A 21,700-nucleotide genomic window follows, 5' to 3' on the forward strand; every position below is an offset into this window, starting at 1 on the left:
TAAGGAAGATTTAGAATTCATAACGAGACGGTTATTTCAAACATATGAAGAGTGGGACTTTTCTGTAAATAGAAACGAAACGCAATACTTATGCATCGGGACTGAAGTAGCAGATCTAATAGTTAACGAACAAGAAACAATCAAGAACTTTGAGGAATATGTATATTTGGGAACAACAATCAACAAGAGTGGGCGCACCGAAAAAGAGATGGAGCAAAGGATCGTGAAAGGAAAAAGGGTGATTATATGCCTAAACCCGATGTTATGGTCAAAAGAACTGTCTAATCAAAGAAAACATCTAATCTTTAACTCCATCTTTAAAAGTATAGTGCTCTATGGATGCGAAACACGTCAACTAACTAAATCCCTTGAACGACGCTTACTTGCATTGGAAATGGACTTCTGGAGAAGATCTGCTAGAAAATCAAGGCTTTAAAGAACAAAATGACCAAATCAGAAATATAAAGGGAGTCAAGTCAACCATCACAGATGAAATTAAAAGGAGACAACTGATCTGGTATGGTCATGTAGAAAGAATAGACTACAGACTGCCAAAATAAATAATTCTAAAATGATCGCCAAGGAAAAGAAGGAAGAGAGGAAGGCCGAACAATCCTGGCCAGGCGGCACAGAAGCAGTGGCGTAACAAACTCCGTCAGGCCCCCCCCGCAGAATTGGAAATGGGGCCCCATTTAAAAAATTACTAAATGCGACATGTGTAACAAATATCTATATATGTGACAGCCCAGTAAATCAACGTAAAATATGGCGATGCCGTGTAATTTTCAGTGTCACCACCGAAGTGGTCAACTCAAGACTTTTCGAGTTATTTATGAGTAAAAATGTTTATTGTTCAACAAAAAAACCACGTTTTTAAATAATTCAAAGTGTAAGTATTCGATCGAAAAGAATACTGTTAGCAAAAATGTACCTAGCTTTAAAAAAAATGAAACAAAAATGATGTCTATCGACTCCGTAAAAGAAAAGTTGTAGCTAATGAAAAGTTTTTCTTGTCAAATTCCAAATCGAATATTTCAACGGGAAATAACCAAAACATGAAATATCTACTGTTCGGGGAAACTCATTAGAACTTTTTTAAAGTGTTTGAAAGAAGCTTTATTTTTTACAAAAGTTTCTAGCATCAAAACTAACCCAGTTACGCTCAAAATACAGTTAATCCAATTTTTTGGTAAAAAATTGTGAAAATTTCCCCTATTTAGCACCCTCAAATGAAACTAATCATTATCGTCTTACAAATTACCTAATTTTTTCTATGACCTGTAAGTTTCACCGGTTCAAAGTGCTTATTTTTAAAAGGGTTCTATTTGAAGGGCTTGAACGAGTCACTAATCACAAGTATATGCAAATTTTAAACAGCCATATCTTAACCAATTTTTGTCTTGCAGAAAAACAAAATAAAGCCAAAATATTTATAAAAGCAAGACCTACTTTTCTTTACTTTTTAAGATTTTTCATATTACTAATACTTTTTAAGTTATTTTGAAAAAAAGACATTTGTCCAACATAAAAAATTAATTTTTTGGTTATTTCAGGTTAAAATATTCGATTTAGAATTGGACGAATAAGAATAATTTTTCATTAGCGTTAACTGCTTTTACTGTGTCGATAGACTTCATGAATAAGTACACCATTTCTTTGTATCTTATAAGCTACAATTTTGCTACAAATATTTTATCGATATGTAATATTTAATTCGATAAATACTTATTTTTGAGTTATTTGCGAAAAACCCGTCTAAAACCGTTGTTTTTTTTTTGTTAAAAAATAAACATTTTCACTCGCAAATGACTTGAAAAGTATTAACATAGATAAAGAAACTCTATACTTCTATAGAACAAAGGTTGCTTATAACTAGTAAATTTATACATTTCCGGACTTATTTTAAACGTATGTTTTTCACCCCAATGAGGGGTGTCCAAGCAACCAACGGCATAAATCCAACTTTGAAGTGGCGCAAATACGTCCGTTGTGGCGCTGATAATTTCACTCATTTTCAATACTGCACTGCTAAAAAAACGTATGTATGCAAATAATATAACAATACAATTTTACATATATTAGACAACAAGATAGGGCCCTTGACATATTGGGGCCCCTTGTAAGCTTCATGCTGCGGGGGCCTCTGTTACCTGAATGCCTCTGGATAGCCTGGTGGATAGCCTCTGGAGGCCTCTGGATAATTGTATCGAAATACTAAAACGTAGGTAAAGATTAAAGAGAAAACCCATTTCTAGATTTAGAAATATTGTTCTAAAATTTGGTAAATTGCAATTCTCAAATCTTTCAATAGTCACGTACAAAGCATTATAGTTTATTGTCGTCACCCATAAAAGTTGGTGAGACCGGAAAGGATTAAGTTTCTAGATATGAGATGATTCACTTGCCGAATACACCTATTTAGAAATTTACGTTTTTAAATTTAAACACACAAAGTATCATATTCTATACCTGTATGACACAAATAATATATACCTATAACATATTTTTACATAATATCAGACGACAAGATGGGGCCCCTGCTCGATTGGGACCCCCCGCAAGCTTCACGCTGCGGGGGCCTCTGTTACGCCCCTGCACAGAAGGCAATGTCGGAAAGGAATCTTCACCCTGGCGAATGGAACTACCGACGAAGCTGGAAACTGGGAACCGGAAGGCTCAGTACGCTATAAATAATCGGAATAATAAAACGTGATTTTAATTGTGGAACGTTTATGATTGTGAAAACTAGCAGGTTGTTATTAAGCTTATTCAAAAGTAAACTTTATATTATAATATATGAAAAAATTTTTGTCCGACAAATATGTTGGGCATTTTAATGAGTCCGACACGTTGAACATGTAAAATGAATACCAGTCTGATTTTTGCATGAGAGTTTATGAAAGAGTAACAAATCAATTGAAAGTTCTGTCCGACAAAATACATGGGACGTTTTCGTAGTCTGACGTACGAAACCTGTAACCTGTTCCAAAATTAAAACTTCTTCTGTTCCAGTGTTTCTGCACATCAAAGTTTGTCCGACTAGACACCGTTGAGCTATTAACAAATTTTTAGCTTGTTATTAATAATCTTTTGTTTGGTACGCGAGATCCAGAACTATTAACAATACTTGCGTAAAAATATGAAATCATAATTATCATTATACGATCACAACTTTTTTCTGTTTAGTGTAAATATAATTTATTACTTTGTGGTTAAATGACTTTGAATGTCCGTGAGAGACAATTATTATATCACACGTCCAGATTTCCGATGTATTTACATAGACCGATTTTTAATGTTCTAAGTTTTCGTGTTTATATAAAGGCGGGTATACATATGCGCTCTGCTCGGTGTGCGAGCCGCTCGCGCGCAGCATATTTGTTAGATTAGTACGTGTTTTCAAGTGGCACACAAACGGCTCGCACACGGCGCACCACGATCTAACTTCTGTCGGCTTTTCAACAAATGCTTTGATGGTTCGCAATACGTATTTGGACGTTTTTGCGAGTGGTTTGTTGGTTTTGGGGCGCCTGAGTTGAATATTTGTTAGTAATGGAGTGTTAGGAAGGAAATATCAAACTTACTGATGTTTACCGTGGAAAGTGAAAATGGGATGATGACATTGAATATATTTAAACATGTTAGCTTGCAACCCCCAACTTGTAACCAACTTGCAACCATACTTCCTCTTCCGTTATTTCTGGACCTTCGTCTCCTTGTATATTACTTAGTTCAGATTGTTGTCTATCATCTGCAAAGAGTTCTTCAACATAGTTTTTCCATGTCTTCAACTGTTCTTCTAGTTCTGTTATTATGTTTCCGTTGACATTATACAGGGTATTTGGCTACTTACGTTTTTGTGTACCTGCAAGTTCTTTCACTTTTTTATGTACATTAAAAATATGTTTTGCCTGCAATTGCTCTATTTCTTCACATTTTCTTTTATAAAAATCTTCCTTTGCTATTCTGATTTCCTTTTTGATTTCTTTCTGTATTTGTTTATACCTTTGTTCGTTTTTTCCTTTGATTATTCTCCGATTGTACATGAGAAGGATTTTATCAGTCATCCATCTTTGCTTTATTTTTGGTTTTTCTTTAGTCAGAATTTTCTTTGCAGGACTTGTTTTCGCCATTTTTACGTTTTGCCATTTTTTATCAATGTTGTTCGTTGGCTGAGATGTTTCTTTTTCATTAAGTATTTTCAAATTATTATTAATACATCTTTGCAGTTCCGCCTTTACCTCCAGGTTACATAAATGACTGACGTCTATCTGGTTTGCTCTTCTTTTCTGCTCCAATCTTTTTAGTTTAATACTCATTTGCGCTATTAGAGGGTTATGGTCTGAATAGACATCTGCGCCTGGGTAAGCCTTAACGGATTTTAAGGAGTTTCTGTATCGTTCGTTTATCAGTAAAAAATCAATCTGGTTTCGAATTATTATTTGGCCATTGTCCTGGGGTGATTTCCACGCATAAAGTCTTCTCTTTGGTAAGTTGAAGAATGTATTAGATACAATCATGTTATTCTCCTGACAGAATTGAAGCAGTCTATCACCTCGTTCATTTCTTTTACCGAGTCCGTATTCTCCTACATGTTTGCCACTTTTTCCTTTACCAATTTTTGAGTTAAAATCACCTAGAATTATGGTGATGTCTCGTGTTTCGTCGATTTTAATACTTGATTGATTTCATCGTAGAATTGTTCATATACATATCGCACCCTCAGTGCAAGACTGCAGTAAGTCGAAATAAGTAAGTTTCGAGATAAAGACGATTTTGTTTATTCTCGTGCTAATATCGGTGAAATAAGACACAAGTTTTAACAAAAATTAACATTTGATTATGATTTTGCATGCTTTTCAGCCTATAATACATTAACCAAAAATAGAAATTTAAAAAATGATGAATTTCAAAGTTGCAACACTTTTGCACGGAAATAATTGTTAATCACTACACATTTAGTAGTAGAATTTCAAAGTTACAACAGTTTTGCACGGAGAAAATTGTTAAAAGTGTAGACTCATTTACTTTTACCGTAAAACCTGTGTTACTGGCCACCTGCCAACATCGGCCACCTGTACTAATGGCCAGTTTAAAAATTTCCCAAACCAATTATGTATATCTAGACTACAAAAACTGGCAATACCGGCCACCTTTCTATTCTATTCATTTTTAGTGGCCGTTGCTGACAGGTTTTACCGTAGTTGTTGTCCTCTTCTCGTACATCATCTTGTGCCAAAATATTTTTATAAAAACTATGGTGGGCTTCTCGTATCATACCCGAATGGCATAAGTATACCAAATCTTTGTTTTTGGCCATTTGAATTTTTGGCTGTTATTTGGCAAGTTTTCTGAGAATAGATATTTTTGACCTCTCAGTATTGTCAATACACAAGTTTTAAGATAACTGTTTTTCCTTTCATGAGAAAAAATACTTTTTGGTCGTAAATAATTAGTCTTAATTTATGTGGTTTTAATCCAATCTAACAAATAAATGGTCAAACGACATCGCACACATCTTATGGAAAATAAATATAATATCACACAAAGGACATAAAATTTACATGAATAGATTGGTCTCGAAAATCTTTGTTTATTGTCTCAGCCGTTAATGGATTACGTAGACGCGCTGTATATTAAAATTAAACACCACAGATATAGATATTAAAATAACAAATATATTACTTTTTTCATTGCTTGTTATCGAATCCGTTGCATTGTTCCGTGCAAAACTGTTGTAACTCTGTTACATTAGAGTTACAACAGTTTTGCACGGAACTTATGTTCAAAAACGCAAAATAGTTAAACTGTTGTTGTTGTAATATTTAGCCCATTAAGCATTTGAAAGTTACTAAAGTTTTACAGGGGATAGATATGCATGTTTACAATCGAATTCCATGATTACTTCATTTCATAAAATTTTGAGTTACTGCAGTCTTGCACTGAGGGTGCGATATATTTAATTTTACTTTCATTGATTAGGGGGCCCCATCTTCTGTGCTTCCTTTTCGAACCTGACAAAGGTTTCGTTTATTCTCGATGAAATACTGTAGTCGGTTATTCGATTCTTGCACTTCTGATTGTGTTCCAGAGCTAAGTTGAAGAGTTGTGGTGAAAATGAATCTTTTTGTTTTAGTCCATCGTTTATTTCAACTGTCTCCGAGAATTATTGTACAACTCTCACCTTACATCATAACCGTTCCATCCGTATCTAGTTATTAGTTTTTTTGAAAAGCCAAGTTCTTGCGTCGCTGTCCACAGTTTAACCCTGCAAACTCTATCAAATGCTTGTTTAAAATCTATGAACATCTGGAGTATATCCTCCATATCATCTCCAATTTCTGTTGGCATTATAAATACCTTCATCGCTACAATCACCTTCAAAGACATACCTAGCAGAAAGAACCTTTTCTAGCTGTTCAAGAAGTTCTTTTTCCGTTAACAATTTCTCCTCCTATTTAGACATGATTTATTGAGTCTTAAAAAAATAAAACTTTTCTTTTATACAATTGCCTACAATATTGTAAACGCCATATTTTAAGGACCTGTTGTACTCGCCACAAGAAATATATTACGAAAATTTTTATATACATCTAATAATATAACACTTGTACTCCAAATAAAAACATAAAATTAACTGGATGACCAATAATTTTTGATATAATTATGGAATTTCGATAGCTTACCTGAATAAAAGGTGTAACGCAATAACCACCACGTAAACAGCTGTTATCGGTTGATGCTTCTCTATGCTAGAAGTCACTGTAAACTAGGCAATACTTATTACAGAATGTCTGTGGATGTATAATAGGGTGACCAAATTAATTATAAACTTGAAAAACGGGACACACATCCATAGGGGAGGTTTGAGGCGACACCCTCAATCTAAAGGGACTTCGAGTGGCTTCCATCGAGATATAATCATTAAAATATGATCTTTTTAGCTAATTTGCGACATATAGGTAAATCTTTTGCAATATACCTACTTATGAATATGTACCTAATTTAATTCAAAAACAATTTTGCAGTGAATACTTATTTATTATAACAATTATGTACTTCAAAACATAATTAAACAAGATAACTAAAATTGTTAGTCAAAGTTAAAATCTTTAGGAATCGTTAGGATTTGAATTGGGGATATATTGTTTTATTAATATATTTATTAAAATCCTTTATAAAAGGTATCTATATAATTTATTAATAAATGTCTCTTAAAGGGTGACATCACAAATGCAGATCTATTTTTCTATTATACATCATCATCAGTGCTGAACAGGATGTCCACATGCTAAACCACCAAAATTAAAAATATGAGGGTAAAAACCCTTCAAAATGTTACAATAAGGGGAAAAATTTACATTGTTGATTTTAAATAACTCCCTAAAAATGACTCCCTACACGTAGTTGAACAGGTTCTAAGGTTCTGCATCCTCACATAACGGACGGTAGGTAGAGATTTAAAATTTCCGGAAAAATTGGGTACAGGAAAAAAACCTGTTTTTTCCGGGAAAAAACAGGAAGAATACGGAAAAATTGAAATTTGTTATAATATACTAAACAAATTCTGCATCAAGTATTAAAATCGATAAATTTGTAGAATTGCATAGATCTATATTATCAGAAGTGCCTTTTGTCTTTAATTATAAAAGACACAATATTAAATATTCTCCAACAAGTTGACCAGACTAGTTCTCTTATCGAAAGCTTGCTAAAATATGTTGAAGAACGCTACGAATTTTGTTCTAAGTAGATTCACTTTGCAGCCAATCTTCTTGGTGCTCGCTTTAAAGGAGAACAATTGAATGAAGACCAACTAATGGAAGCTATAGACTTACATTTCTGAAATGACTCATTCACTAAATCTAGATGTAGCGAAGGTGGTGGCAAATCTGGCCCAATTTAGAACAAAAACTGGATTCTTTTGGTCTAAATTCTTTATGGGATAGTGCGAATAATACTCATCCCGATATATGGTGGCAAGGTTTGTGTACATCGCAGCAACTTATGCCAATTGCCTCCCGAATTTTAAATGGATCTCCATCTTCCACCTCTTCAGAAAGAAACTGGTCTTTACACAGCCTTATACATACAAACAAACGAAATATATTATCACAGGATAAAATTCAGAAGTTGTTGCTATTCATTTAAATTTGGTTATAAATGAAAAACAGATATTCATTTACGATGCTAGACCAAATCCACTTTTAGAAGAAACTGATAAAAATCATGTTGTTTTTTTATCCGTCCAGGATGATGAGGCAGGGTTCGAGTCTGAATCAGATGCTTGGTCTGAAGATTCAGACTCAGATTAAAATATACGACTGATCGCTTTGGTTAAATAATGTGCTTTCTACGTTTGAATAAGTTTCGGTATTGATACTTTTAATTATTAGATAATAATTATAATTTTTGACCGTATATATGTCATGTTTGTACTTATATCTTAGATATTATTATTATTATTATTTTTACAAAATATATTTAAACGAGTTTAAAATTGGTATTTTTTCACGTTTACCATTTTTCCAATTTTTCCAGTGGTCTGAAAAAAAAAAACGGAAAAAACCTGTTTTTTTTTACCAATTTTTCCCGTTTTTTTCAGATATGTTAAATATCTAACGGTAGATAATAACTATAGTTGTAAAGGTAAAATACTTGGGGAATAATAAAAAATATGTATGCTTCTTTTCATGAGCATTTTTCAGTGCGTCACAAATGATAGAAAAAAAGGTAAGTCCGTGATAATATACATTTTAGTGACATGACATTTTAGTTAAATCTGACAGTTGTCGCATTTTATTTGCAATTTGGCAAAAAAACAAATCAATTGTGTTTATTGCATTTATAAAATGGTATTTTCTTTGATTTGTATAGTCTTATAAATTGTTCAGATTATATTCGTAGATAATTCGCAAACTATTTTATTTTCTAGGGGAAACCCGGGCAAAATGGGGTACTTAAGGTTTAAATTAGGATTTAAAACACATCTGTAACTTTTAAGGTCTGGAAATAAGCCAAATACCATTGTTATAGTAGTAACTATTTATTAATATAACTTAAAGTTAAAAAAGTAAAAGATTTTCTTATATAAAAAAACAAAAAATAATGTAAAGTACCCCATTATGCCCGTCATATAGGGTAAAATGTGGTACCAAATTAAAACCAAGAAAAAGTTATTGACAAAATTCGCATACAAGTACTGCTTCGTCATCCTCATCTTCTACACCTGCACATTAATTTTTAGCCCATTTAAGGCAACTGGATCAGCTTATCCATTCTTCTGTGGAACTTAAATAAAAGTTTCCGCAGAACCAGTCAGTGTCACTATCTTCGCCTTCTGAATATGACTACTTTTTTAGTTTTATTCAATTGCGATTTCTTACTCGTCTGTGATTTGGTTTGATCATCGGCTATCTTACTTGGTATGGTAAAAAGGGTAAATACTACCAATAGGTATGGTAAAAAGGGTACCCCATTTTACCGTACCTATTGGTACCCCGTTTTGCCCAAAGAGCAGATTTTGAGATTATGACCTGTTTAAATTATTAAAGTTTTTATTTTTTAACATAATGACAAACGAATACTCTAGAACACATGCACTGTTAGTTGGAAGTAATAATATTAAATAATAAAGTGTTTCAGTAATAATAACGATGGATTATTTTTCGGCCAATATTATAACTTGGTTAACTAAAAACGCACATGTACTGTTTACAACAATCGACTAACAGTTAATTGTATCTGCTTTATGGCAGATGGCGTAAACAGGCGTCTATAATATAATTTCATTAACGTCGTATAGATCGAGAGAGTGATATTGAAAAAAAAGGGGTACCCCGTTTTAGGCAGCTACCCCGTTTTGCCCGCCTTTCCCCTATTATGGCGCCATCTATTGACAACTAGAATAAATGTTATAAATGTCATCGACGAAATGTAATCACCGACATGCGTTTTTTTTCTGTCACATACAATTTAATGCGTTAGAAAGAAATCGAAAAACTGTGACGGACTGAAAGATCCTCATGAGAAAAAGCATATGACTCTAGATATTATCAACTTGATGCCCGATATAGGTTTCTGATATACAGTTTCTTTTCAAACATAATTTGTTGTGTATCTGATTTTACGGTAAATTTCTTCTTCTTTTTATTATGTAGATATGACTGTGTGTGTTTTCAAGATTATTAAGACATATTATATTTTCTGTGTTTTTAGTAAATATACCTATAGCAGATTTAATATATACCACAAATAGGATGATCTTTGTTATCCAACTCTCATACCCCACTGTCATCTAGCTCACAATTCCGGCTTGTATCAAGGTCAGTTTTATTTTGTCAATATCAAATCTCCATTGATCAAATTTGATATACTCTGTTCACTGAACCCAGTCCCAAATTTCTGGTAAATTTATTAATTATTTTTTGCTACGTTATTACGTTGCTCAGTGGAGCAGAATCGACAATTTAGAATACAACAAATGGTAAAAATTAAATCATTCTAATTCAGTGGAGATTATAGTGTATTTTTGTAGAATATAGTCTATACTGCCGAATACCAACGCGAATAGTAGACGCTGAACCGACAATCATTGCTTGGAGACATAGTTTGTTTTTGCGAGTCAAGTGAATTCGTTGTCATTTTCTTGTATATAGCACTAAACAATAATCTTTGTACTGCCGATGTTTTCTGTGACTATGTCAAAGCTTTTGATTGAGTAAATTACGCCATTTTGATAAAAAACTAAATTTCTACGGAATTCTAGGTATTTCTTTGAATTATTGGTTCCAATCTTACTTGGATAATAGGAAACAACTGGTTAGAGCAAATGATACTGACTCTAGTCTTAAAAACAGTGTATGTGAAGTACCACAAGGTTCAGTATTGCGTCCTCTACTTTTCATTATTTTTGTAAATGACATCACTAATTTAAAAATCGATGGAAAAATTTTCCTTTTTGCTTATCAAATTGGAGCAAATCAACTATTCATGCAACTATAACTTCTGCTTTCGATAAAAACCTGGTCTGTCTCTAATTTACTCTCTTTTAACGTGGATTAGACAGTAGCATTATCCTATAAAGTTGCTCTTCAACCCTTGCTTCTTAATAATAGTCAGATCACTACCGTTGATTCTGTAAAATTTCTTAGTATTTTTTTAGGCAGCAACCTCAAATGGTCCCTTCAAATCGATTTGTTAAGTAAGAAACTCGCCTTAGCTTGCTACGCTATGAGACCTGTTTCGAAGAAAATCAATTTAGCATCTTTTTTATGACCTTGGCATAGCCAATTGACCAGACTATTTTGTAATTTGTATTCACAGATCTACAATCAGAGTTAGTTAGTAGTGAGTCTAAATTAAAAGTAAATCATTGAGTTGTTTTGACTGTTATTTTTTTTTCATTATCTATTTTTAGTCGATTCTCTTTTTTTTAAGTTTTGTTTTTTATTTGCCTTATAATATTTTTTTTTGATGGAGTATATAATATGTATATATATTTTTTTATTATTTTTTATTTTGTTTTTGTCATCTTTTGCTTAGTTATATTAATTTTTTATATATTATTTTTTTGTTTTTCTTTTTTTTTTATTTTTTTTCATTTTTTCGTATTATATGGTTTATTACAATATTGGTGTGTTCGCAGATTGCTTACAAGTTTCGTCTTAATTCTATGGTTAGTACATATGGATTAAAGTTTATAATTACATTTCCTGATTAAGCTATAAATACAATAAAAGATTTCTACCTTTTCAGAGAGAAAAAAAGAATGTGTGTGCACTTTGTACGCACGTAAGAAGTTATACTTTTATTATATGATTTCAACGAAATAAATATACTTTCAACAGGTTATTTGTATTTTATTTAAAGATTAAACTAATTTTTACTTTCTACTTTCCAAAAATTTTAATTAAAACAATACCAAAAATAAAAAAAAAATAGAAAACACACGGATTTGAACCGGGGATCTCTCGATCTCCGGTCACACGCTCTACCACTGAGCTATATTCTCTTTGCTTTGACAGGTTACAAGATTTCTCATACATACTGACAAATTTAAAAGACCAAGTGAAGTATACAAAAATACTTTAAATATATTATAAAATATCTTATTCCCGAGGAAGACAAATCCAAAGACACGAAAATTATAATAAATATATTTACTAAAAACACTAATAATATATTCTTTTCACTCACACCTGATTTGCGCTACATAAAGATGTAGAGACTAATACCATACTGTCGGTGTGCGCATGCGCCAGGGGATGTAAAAATTCACCCTCGTGCCTAAAGAAGTATAACTTCAATAATTCATTTAAGTGCAATGGAAAACAGACATTTAGTTTTCGTAAGTCTTCATAAAAACTTGCAATATTTCCCTGTTGGTTATCACATTCTAATAGGATATGTGTCAAGTCTCCATATTTACCGCAAGTACAGTTTGAAGTGTCTGCTAGATTCACTTTGTACATTATTGAAGGTGTAAGAGTATGATTTGTCCTTAGCCTATTAATAGTTTTGATAAAAATTCTGTTGGACCCCGAATAAAACCATCTTTTTTTAAGAAGTTTGGGTTGCTAACGTTTAAACGATGACCCTCTCTCGGATTCTGTATAGTTATTTAGCATCTTCTAAAGTAACATATTTTTCTTTTTTCCATTTTTATCTTCGATATACCCTAACCCTAATCTCCTTTTCGGGGTTCTAGTACAGCTGCCCAATCTGATGTTATTTTTAAATTACAAAAAAGAGCAATAAGATATCTGTTTGGCCTCAGAAGTTTTTCTTCTGAGAACACTGGGAACATTGCAGAAGTTACTTCAAAGATAACGGCATTTTAACCCTTTCATCTTTATATATTTTAGAAACTGTTTGCTTAATTCGTAAGTCAACACCTACATGCCTTTCCGGCAAAGTTTCATTATGACTACTCCACCAAAAATTTAACCTCTGATTTCCGCAAAAAAATATACAACCATCTCATTTACTTACTGAGAAAACACAAATTGGATACGGAAGCTGCTCTTTTCACGTAAAACGCATTTTAATTTTTGTCGCTAAGACATTCTGGCCAAAAGATATCGAATTTGTACCGTCGAGTTTATCCACATTTTATTTAAAAGATCGATTTCGAGTGTGTAAATGTGTATCAACTCGACGGTAAAAATTCGATATCTTTTGATTGAATTGTTCTATCGAAAAAAATCGAAATGCATTTTAAAGGTGAAAAGGGCGCGTTCGTATCTAATTTTTGCATTTTGTCGCAAATAAAGTCAGTTTCTATGCAGCTGTTAAATAAATATCAATTGCGCGATTTTTGGAATTTTTTACGATTCATATTTTAGGGAAAGCCCGCAGGTAGGAGTGACATACTTTTTTGCATCTTTTTGGGGTCCCAAAATTGATATTTTCAGTAAAATTTAGCTTATTTGTATGATTTTTAGATGTCAAATTTCTCACGATTAGATTAATAATACTACTTTGGCAAATGTATTCTATTTTTACAATATTTTGGAAGGTGTTTAATTTATATAACATTTGTTTTTAATATAGATTTCAATTTTCTACAAATAATTTCTGATGACTTTTCCATTGATTTTCATATGGCCCATTTGACAATTCACCAACCGGTATACATTTTATTCTAATATTTAATTGTAGCAAACACTATTTATCATTTATCGTGGCTGAAAGGATCAAGCAATTCAAAGTCATTAATAAAAAACAACTATTTTCAAAGATATAATTTTATTTTAAAATTTTTTTTATTAATAACTAATTTAATGTACTCCACTACCACCTACGGGACGTCTGAGTCCATGAAGATGTTTTAGTTCTTCTGGGGTCCTGTCAGCGAATTGGTTCAATCCCATGGACCATGTTACTTCACCAGCTTCGAACTTTTTGTTGTGTGCTTCAATCTGGTCGTAGTTAGTCTTGAAAATGGCGAATCTTGTAGCATCTTCCTGAGCGTCGTAGTTCCTATTGTAATCAGTCTAAAAAATAAATAACATACTCAGTAGGAATAAAGACGGATCTTTCACTGTTGTTCTATTGATTATCGAAAAGCCTTTGATTGTGTTAATCATCAAATGATGATCGAAATTCTGAGAACAACTGGAATTGAAGAACAAGACTTGCGAATTATCCCAGAACCATATTGGCACCAAACGACAACAATTGAAATAGACCACACACCGTCCAAAGATATACGAATCCGATGAGAAGTGCGACAGGGTTGCGTCTTATCACAGCAATTATTTAATCTGTCCTCGGAGTCTACATTCAGAGAAGCGTTGAATGAGGATGAGGACCAAAGTGGAATCAAGATTAACGGAACCAGCATAGACAACGTCAGGTACGCTGATGTTACCCTCTTGATAGAAAGCAACTCACAAGAACTACAAAATATAATAAATGCGGTAGTTCCTCATAAAGAAATGTTTGGTTTACACCTAAACGTTACCAAAACTAGAATTTTAGTATTTTCAAAGATTTCAATAAACATACATACTATTGTGTTTAAATTTATCAATCAAAGATAAAATAAAATTTTTTATTTTTTTTAATATAACGCGGGCACATAAATTTGATACACCCTGTATATTGATTTGTAAATATTTATTAGAAGTTAGCTTTCAACGCAAGGTGGTTTCTCCTTAATGAATTTTTCCATGAAGAATATTAAAAACATTTTTTGTAAATAAAAGTGAAGTGAAAGTTATTTAGGATTATTATTTTAAACCGATTGTTTATTACGGGAAAGGTCAAACCACAGATATATGTAATTATTAGTTTTTAGAAAAATAGAGGTAAAGAGAATTGGAAGTTTAAATATGTTTGTTTAATGATAGGAATATTTAGATAATTTCCGAAAAGTCATAAGTTTTGAGTAGAAGTATTGTTTGATAGAATGACTGGATTTTTTCGAATGAAACAGAGGAAGAGTGGAGAGAGAAATGTTTCTGATTGGCTTGGCAATTTGGAATGGGAAAGTTTTGTTTGAATGTTGAGACAGTTTGGAAAAGAAAAGATTGGTGTGTTACCGGCAGCCGAGAGGAGCAGTCAAAAGTTTTCGTGAGTAGTTCAGAAGCAAGTACTAGTGGTTGTGTTGATAAGTGAGAGTAGCTGAAAAGTGGAACGAGAGACAAATCAAATCGAGAAGAAATACCTCTTTGATTCTGTAAAGTCCAAAAGAGTAAGTTACAAGAATTATCGTTATTAAAATTATTTGTGACACCAAGTAAAAAGATACTTGGGTCTCAGGAGATTATTGTTGATAGAAAGAGAGGAGAATGTTTTGGAGCTTATTGAACGAGTACTGGTAAAAAGAGGCCTGGCTTGTGTTTTGGAGAAATAGTTGCTGGTATGCTGCTGGATTTTTGCTGAGAACGGAGAGGGCTTTGATTGGTAGCCTAACATAATCAACAAGGAGGAGCTGTTTGGGTCAAGAGGAGACATCATTGTGTGTGAATCAAAAAGGTCAGTCAATAACCTATGTGATAGATTTTCTTTATAATCAGAAGTTAATTTTTTTACGTAAAAGCATATGCATTTAAGATTCCAACATTTCAAAAATTTAATAGGAAGCATAAGTAATTTGCGAATAAAAAATTTGTTTGTATAGCTTGTTTTTTATTAAGGGTATCAAGAACAAAGCGATAAATATTTGTTTGAATTAGATTAATTTATATGGTAAAAGTTTCTTTTCGACAGTTATGCCCACAGGATTTAATTGATAAATTTATAGAGCATTGCTTTTGATAATAAAGGTATTTGTATGTGTTTATTTATGATTTTTCTATTTATTTCCTTTTCCTATTTTATCCCGATAAGGATCAACTAAGAGATACTGAAGCCACGAGAAAGTATAAGTATAACCTAAGAGAATTTAATTAATTTTTTTTTGACAAAAGGCACCCTGAGATTTTTTCTTAATATTTTTATGTATGATTTGCGTTAATTAAATAATTGATCAAATAAATAATAATTAATATAAAAGTAATAGAAAGCAGATCATAACAATACATTTTATCTATGCCAGGGGACAAAAAATAATAGAGTAGATAACTTCCATAACATATTTGGAAGCAAATATCAATAGCCAATGTAACCCAAAAAAGAAATCCTATCAAGAACCGAGGAAACGAGGGAAACACTTATGAAGATGAAAACATTTTTTACAAGATGTATAAAGCATGCAGCTCAAAAGTCGCATGACCAAATCCAAATGTTACGTTTTTTCTGTCTATCTGTGAAAGTTAGACAATGGACTCTGAAACGGAAAAAAGAATAGATGGCTTTAAGACTTAAGATGTATTTTTATAGACGGATATCGAAAAATCTATATAGGCTAGAGTAATAAGACAAAAATATACCCTGTTCGTGACACTTCAGCAGCCAGGGTACTGAAGCGTTTTTTCGACAGGTAATACCTATAGGAACAAATTATAACTATTTCCTGCGTAGGATCGGGCGGCCATTTTTATTTATAAACAATTAACTGTCAAAAAATGGCATTTTCCCTTTTTTTTCAAATCAACGGAAAACAGTGAAACTTATGATTTTTTTAGTACAAATATCTTCAAGATTATGGAAAAAGCTTTAAAATGACGTATTAGAAAGTTTGATATATTTATTTATTGTTAATATAATTGCGAAAAATCGGAATTGCAAAAAAATATTTTCTCAATAACTGTTGTAAAAATTAGTGTACAGATTTGAAATTTTTGTCAAATGAGGGTTCTTTGGTGCTTAATATGTGATAATAATTTCAAAGCGATTCATTCTATTGTTTATATTTTATTCAAATTGATTATCCCAGAGAGCATTTTTTGCAATAACATAAGTCAGAAAAAAATGACCTTAGAACCATTTCACAGGTGTCAAATGAAAGAGCATGAGCTACATTTTCAACATGGTTTAAAAAAGTGAATAAAAAATGCATTTATTAGTAATAAATAATTATGCAAAAGTATCGTCAATTTTTCGTTATAAACTTTTTGAATAACTTTTCCAAAAAAATAAACTTTTTTACCCTGTTTTAAGTGCACGACTACCAAGTAATAATATCTAATCATAATTGATAAAAAATTGTAATAAATATGTATAATTTCTTAAATAACAAAATAAAAAGTTTATAAGGAAATATTTACGATACTTTTGCATAATTATTTATTACTAATAAATGCATTTTTTATTCACTTTTTTTAAACCAAGTTGAAAATATAGCTCATGCTCTTTCATTTGACACCTGTGGAATGGTTCTAACGTCATTTTCTTCTGACTTATGTTATTGCAAAAAAATGCTCTCTGGGATAAACAATTTGTAAGTCAACAATAAGTAAATTAATTTTATTTTTCGGCGAAAACATGGTTGTTTTCTATCAATACGGACATTTTCTTTGTTTTAATTGAAGATGTCGAAGAAGGTGCAGACCAAGAAGAAGGAGGGAATGAAGGAGACTGAGAAAGAGGAGAAATAATTATTGATGAGCGGAATTCTTAAAATTACTTCAAAAAAATCTCTTGTAACCACCAATCAACATAAATAGAAAAAGTAGATTTATGTATAAAATCACAAAATCGGTAATAAGTACAGTAAAACCTCGATAGAACGGACTTCCATTTAACGGACTTCGGATATTCCTAACGGACGAATAATCCCTTCGAATGTAAAAAAAATGAATGCAAAAAGATATAAAAAATCGAATTCTGGAAGAAAAATCAGCAAGGACAGAATCAAAAATTAGTTTTTTTAAGAATGTGTACCTGCAGTGAGAAAATTTCAAGAGAAGAAACTGGAAGTATCGCCGGAAGAGGTGAAATGTTAATGTTTATTGATTTTAGACAACTCTACTGCTCTTCACCACCGAATCTTCACTCTGAAAATATTCTACGTTCAGAAGATGGTAACTTTAGCTTAATTTTTTTGGCCGAAAAATACAACATCGCTTATTCAACTTATGGACCAGGTAGTAATTTTGGCAACCAAACGAATATAATGCTGAAAGTTTTTAGATGAAGTAGAAGTAATGGTTGTATTGCATGATGAAGATACCGCAGGGGATACAAGAGAGCAGCATAATTTTAGAGAGTTGATTATTAAAAAAACAGCAAACTTTAAAAGCGCAGACAAAACTTGATTCCTTTTTCAAGCCAGTTGATATCAAACAGCAACGTTACTTCACGAGTAAGACAATTAAATACAATTTTGTTTGTGTTTTGTCTTTTTATTTATATGTAAATAGAGTGCACATATTTAAAAAAAATTGATTTATTTTAAACCTATTTTTATATAACGGACTTTCGCTTTTAACGGACACCCCATCCCCCAATTAGTCCGTTATATCGAGGTTTTACTGTACTCCCATTTTAGAAAGTATTTATTATGGAGACCTGGAATGCACTAAACTAAACAATATAAATAAATTCAGAAAGAAAGTTCCATTAACTACCAATCACCATATTTTTCTCAAATTTTTTGAACGAGTAGATTCTTCTGTATGAGCAATTGGAAAATTGGAAAATTGCTCATACAAAATTGAATAAAAGAGGATAACTGAATATAAGAGACAGTATAAAATATAGACTATAATATATCAGTATAAAATATGGACTACAAATAAACGTTAACAAAACCTAGTTCTTGATTTTTTCTAAGCTATATTATATAGTAGGAAGGCTAGATATCGAGGAAAAACAAGTATAAAGAGTGAGTAACTACAAATATCTGAGAACCTGGGTAAATGAAAACAATGACCAAGGTAGAGAAATCAAGACACGCATTGAAATTGTAAAATAAGTATTTATAAAAAGGAAAAAAAATATTTGATAATCGAGCCTGTGAAGCTAAGGATAAGAGCCTTAAGATGCTACGTGTTCTCGACTTTGTTGTATGGAATGGAAAACTGGACACTAAAAGTCTATAATATAAAGAAGTCAAAAACAATTGAGATGTGGTGCTATAGAAGGATTTTGAAAATACCGTGGATCCAACGAGTTATAAATACAGAAGTGTTAAGAAGGCTACAAAAGGTTGCGAGGTCATAAAGAACATCCAAACAAGAAAGCTGGAATATTTAGGCAACATTACCAGAGGTGCAAATTATCATTTATTAAGGCTCATAAAGCAAGGGTAAAAGATCCATAGGAAGACGAAGAATTTCCTGACTGACAAACCTAAGAAATGGGATAGTTGCAGCTCAGTAGACCTTTTCAGAGTAGCCACCAATGGAGAATCACCAATCATCAATATGAGAAGTAACTGCAAGTAAGCTACAGTTAGTACCTTGGCTACAGAAATAGGTTTGCCACATTAAGGGTTAAATTAAACAATAATAAAGCTTACCTTGTATTTTGGCCATGCTTCTTCAGCAGTTTGTGATGCAACAGCAACAGCTACAATGAGAGCAAGTACAAATACTTTACTAAACATTTTTGATTGTGGAAGAGGAACTGGAAGTTTATTAACCAAGTAATTCAGTTGATTAACTGATAATTCTAATAAAAATGTTCTGGCTTTTATAGATGGTATTTGACATGAGCACAAACGATGTTTACACTATATACACAAAACTATCTTACCGTCAAAATTATTGAGGAATAATTATCATTGGATCTGTTTGTTTTATGTGTAAATCATATTTCGTTTAAATGACCTCTTGACCTTGGATTACGAGATAATTAGGAGTATTAGGTTTACACCTTATTGGCAATTATGTATATAATTATAATAATTGTAGTACAGACATTTGTAAACTTCAGTTTTAAATTTTTTTTATAATCTTTTGATATAATTTTACATCTAAATAAAGCTTAAAAATTATAATTCGATTTATTTTACTCTTATATAAAGTGAGATGAAAATCTCACTGCAATTGGTGTTATCAGTCAAGGACACTGGCTGAAGGAGTTTCTCAAACGTCACGACACAAACGTTAGAAGAAACACTGACATATGGCATGTGATCAGCGCCCGTGTGATCAGATATCACTAGAAACCTATAATTTTATTTAAATTACATTACCTACCACTATCGAGAGTTTTACCACCTTTAGACCTTAGGCATTAGCTTAAGAGCTAGTTGACTTCAGTCATAAATAGGGCATTCCAAGATTTTGACGTTTAGGCCACCGCTGGGAGACAAACGTTAAACATTTGATTATATTTTTGTAGGTATCACATTGTTTCCTAAGTTTTTTATCGTTAACAGTTTTTAGTTGTATTTTCCGAACATTTTGTTGTAGATTTTGGGAGACAGTTTTCCAATCGTAAGTAACATGGACATAGTTATTTAGCATTTTTATAGGACGTTTTATAGCATTTAACCATTATTTTTATCTCTCAGAGGATAACTTATTTAATTGTTTTATGCTTAAAATGTAGTACTGACACATAGATACGAGAAATCCAGAAGCAATAATCAAGAAAATCACCAAATGGAGACCAGTATCAGGCAGACCACGAGCAAGATCGAAAACGAGATGTTAGAACCAGATAATTGATGACCTTAAGAAGATGTGATTTAGAGAATGGATAATCATAAGCAATAACAGGAACAAATGTAGAAATTTGTAGAAGAGCTGCGACAAATGAATCGGAAGAGCCCAAAAAGAGCGGCAATCAAAGACTCCCTTTCATGTATTTTAAACCAATTTCCTTTATAATACTTATCTTGCAAATATATTGAAAATTTTTAGTGTACCCCCAAAAAGGATGACGTGATGATATAAAGACTCCCTTTCATGTTCAAACTCATTTTTTTTTATAATATTTATCTTGCATATATATTGAAAACTTTTTTAGTGTACTTGATTCAGTCTCTTGACTCAAATATTTCCTACATGTATTTTTTCTCTAGGTAATATTAAACATAAATATTGTTTCCGTCGTTTCTAAAAAGATTTCAATAACAACCTTCATAAATTTTATTTATTGTTGGTAAAACATACTAAACATTTCCAGTTAAGTACTTGAAATTATTATTACTTATTTATTTTATTCTAACTGGAATTAGAATAAAAATAAGTTATTAGTCTACTTACATAATTTTTTTACATCTCTGTAACTAACCGGATAAGGATAACATAAACAAAAAGTATTACCAAATATTTTTTTTGTTAAACGAAAACAGTACAATAAATTAATGCTATCTAAACACCGATATCCTTATTTTTGACATAATTATTTTTACGGTACTTTTGCATAATTATTTATTACTAATAAATGCATTTTTATTCACTTTTTTTAAACCAATTTGAAATTTTAGCTCATACTCTTTCATTTGACACCTGTAGAATGGTTCTAAAACCATTTTTTTCTGACCTATGACAAAAAAGCTCTCTGGGATAAACAATTTGAATAAAATCTAAACAATTGAATGAATGGTTTTGAAATTTTTATCATATATTAAGCACAAAAGAATCTTCACTTGACAAAAATTTCAAAGCTGTACACTAATTTTTACAATAGTTATTGCGAAATTATTTTTTTTGAAATTTCGATTTTTTTCGCAATTTTATTAACAATAAATGAGTATATCAAACTTTGTGGTACTCCATTTTAAAGGGTTTTCCATGCTCTAGAAGATGTTTGTACTAAAAAAACCATAAGTGTCACTGTTTTCTACTGATTTGAAAAAAAAGTAAAAACGGCCGTTTTTTGGCACTAAATTGTTTATAAATAAAAAGGGCCGCCA

At 31.7% G+C, this 21,700-nt stretch overlaps 1 protein-coding gene across 1 annotated transcript; it reads right to left on the reverse strand.

The window, feature by feature from the left end:
- Positions 1-13,732: 13,732 nt before the first annotated feature.
- LOC114329284 (protein CTLA-2-alpha) lies at positions 13,733-19,615 on the reverse strand. The gene is made up of 2 exons (XM_028278328.1): positions 19,352-19,615; positions 13,733-13,997 (listed from the first exon to the last, which is right to left on the reverse strand). The coding sequence occupies exons 1-2, from the start codon at positions 19,436-19,438 to the stop codon at positions 13,782-13,784; spliced, it is 303 nt and encodes a 100-aa protein (XP_028134129.1). The 5' UTR covers positions 19,439-19,615; the 3' UTR covers positions 13,733-13,781.
- Between the last annotated feature and the right edge of the window lie 2,085 nt (positions 19,616-21,700).

The sequence above is a fragment of the Diabrotica virgifera genome, chromosome 9 (genome assembly GCF_917563875.1).
Source record: "Diabrotica virgifera virgifera chromosome 9, PGI_DIABVI_V3a".
Taxonomy (NCBI): domain Eukaryota; kingdom Metazoa; phylum Arthropoda; class Insecta; order Coleoptera; family Chrysomelidae; genus Diabrotica; species Diabrotica virgifera.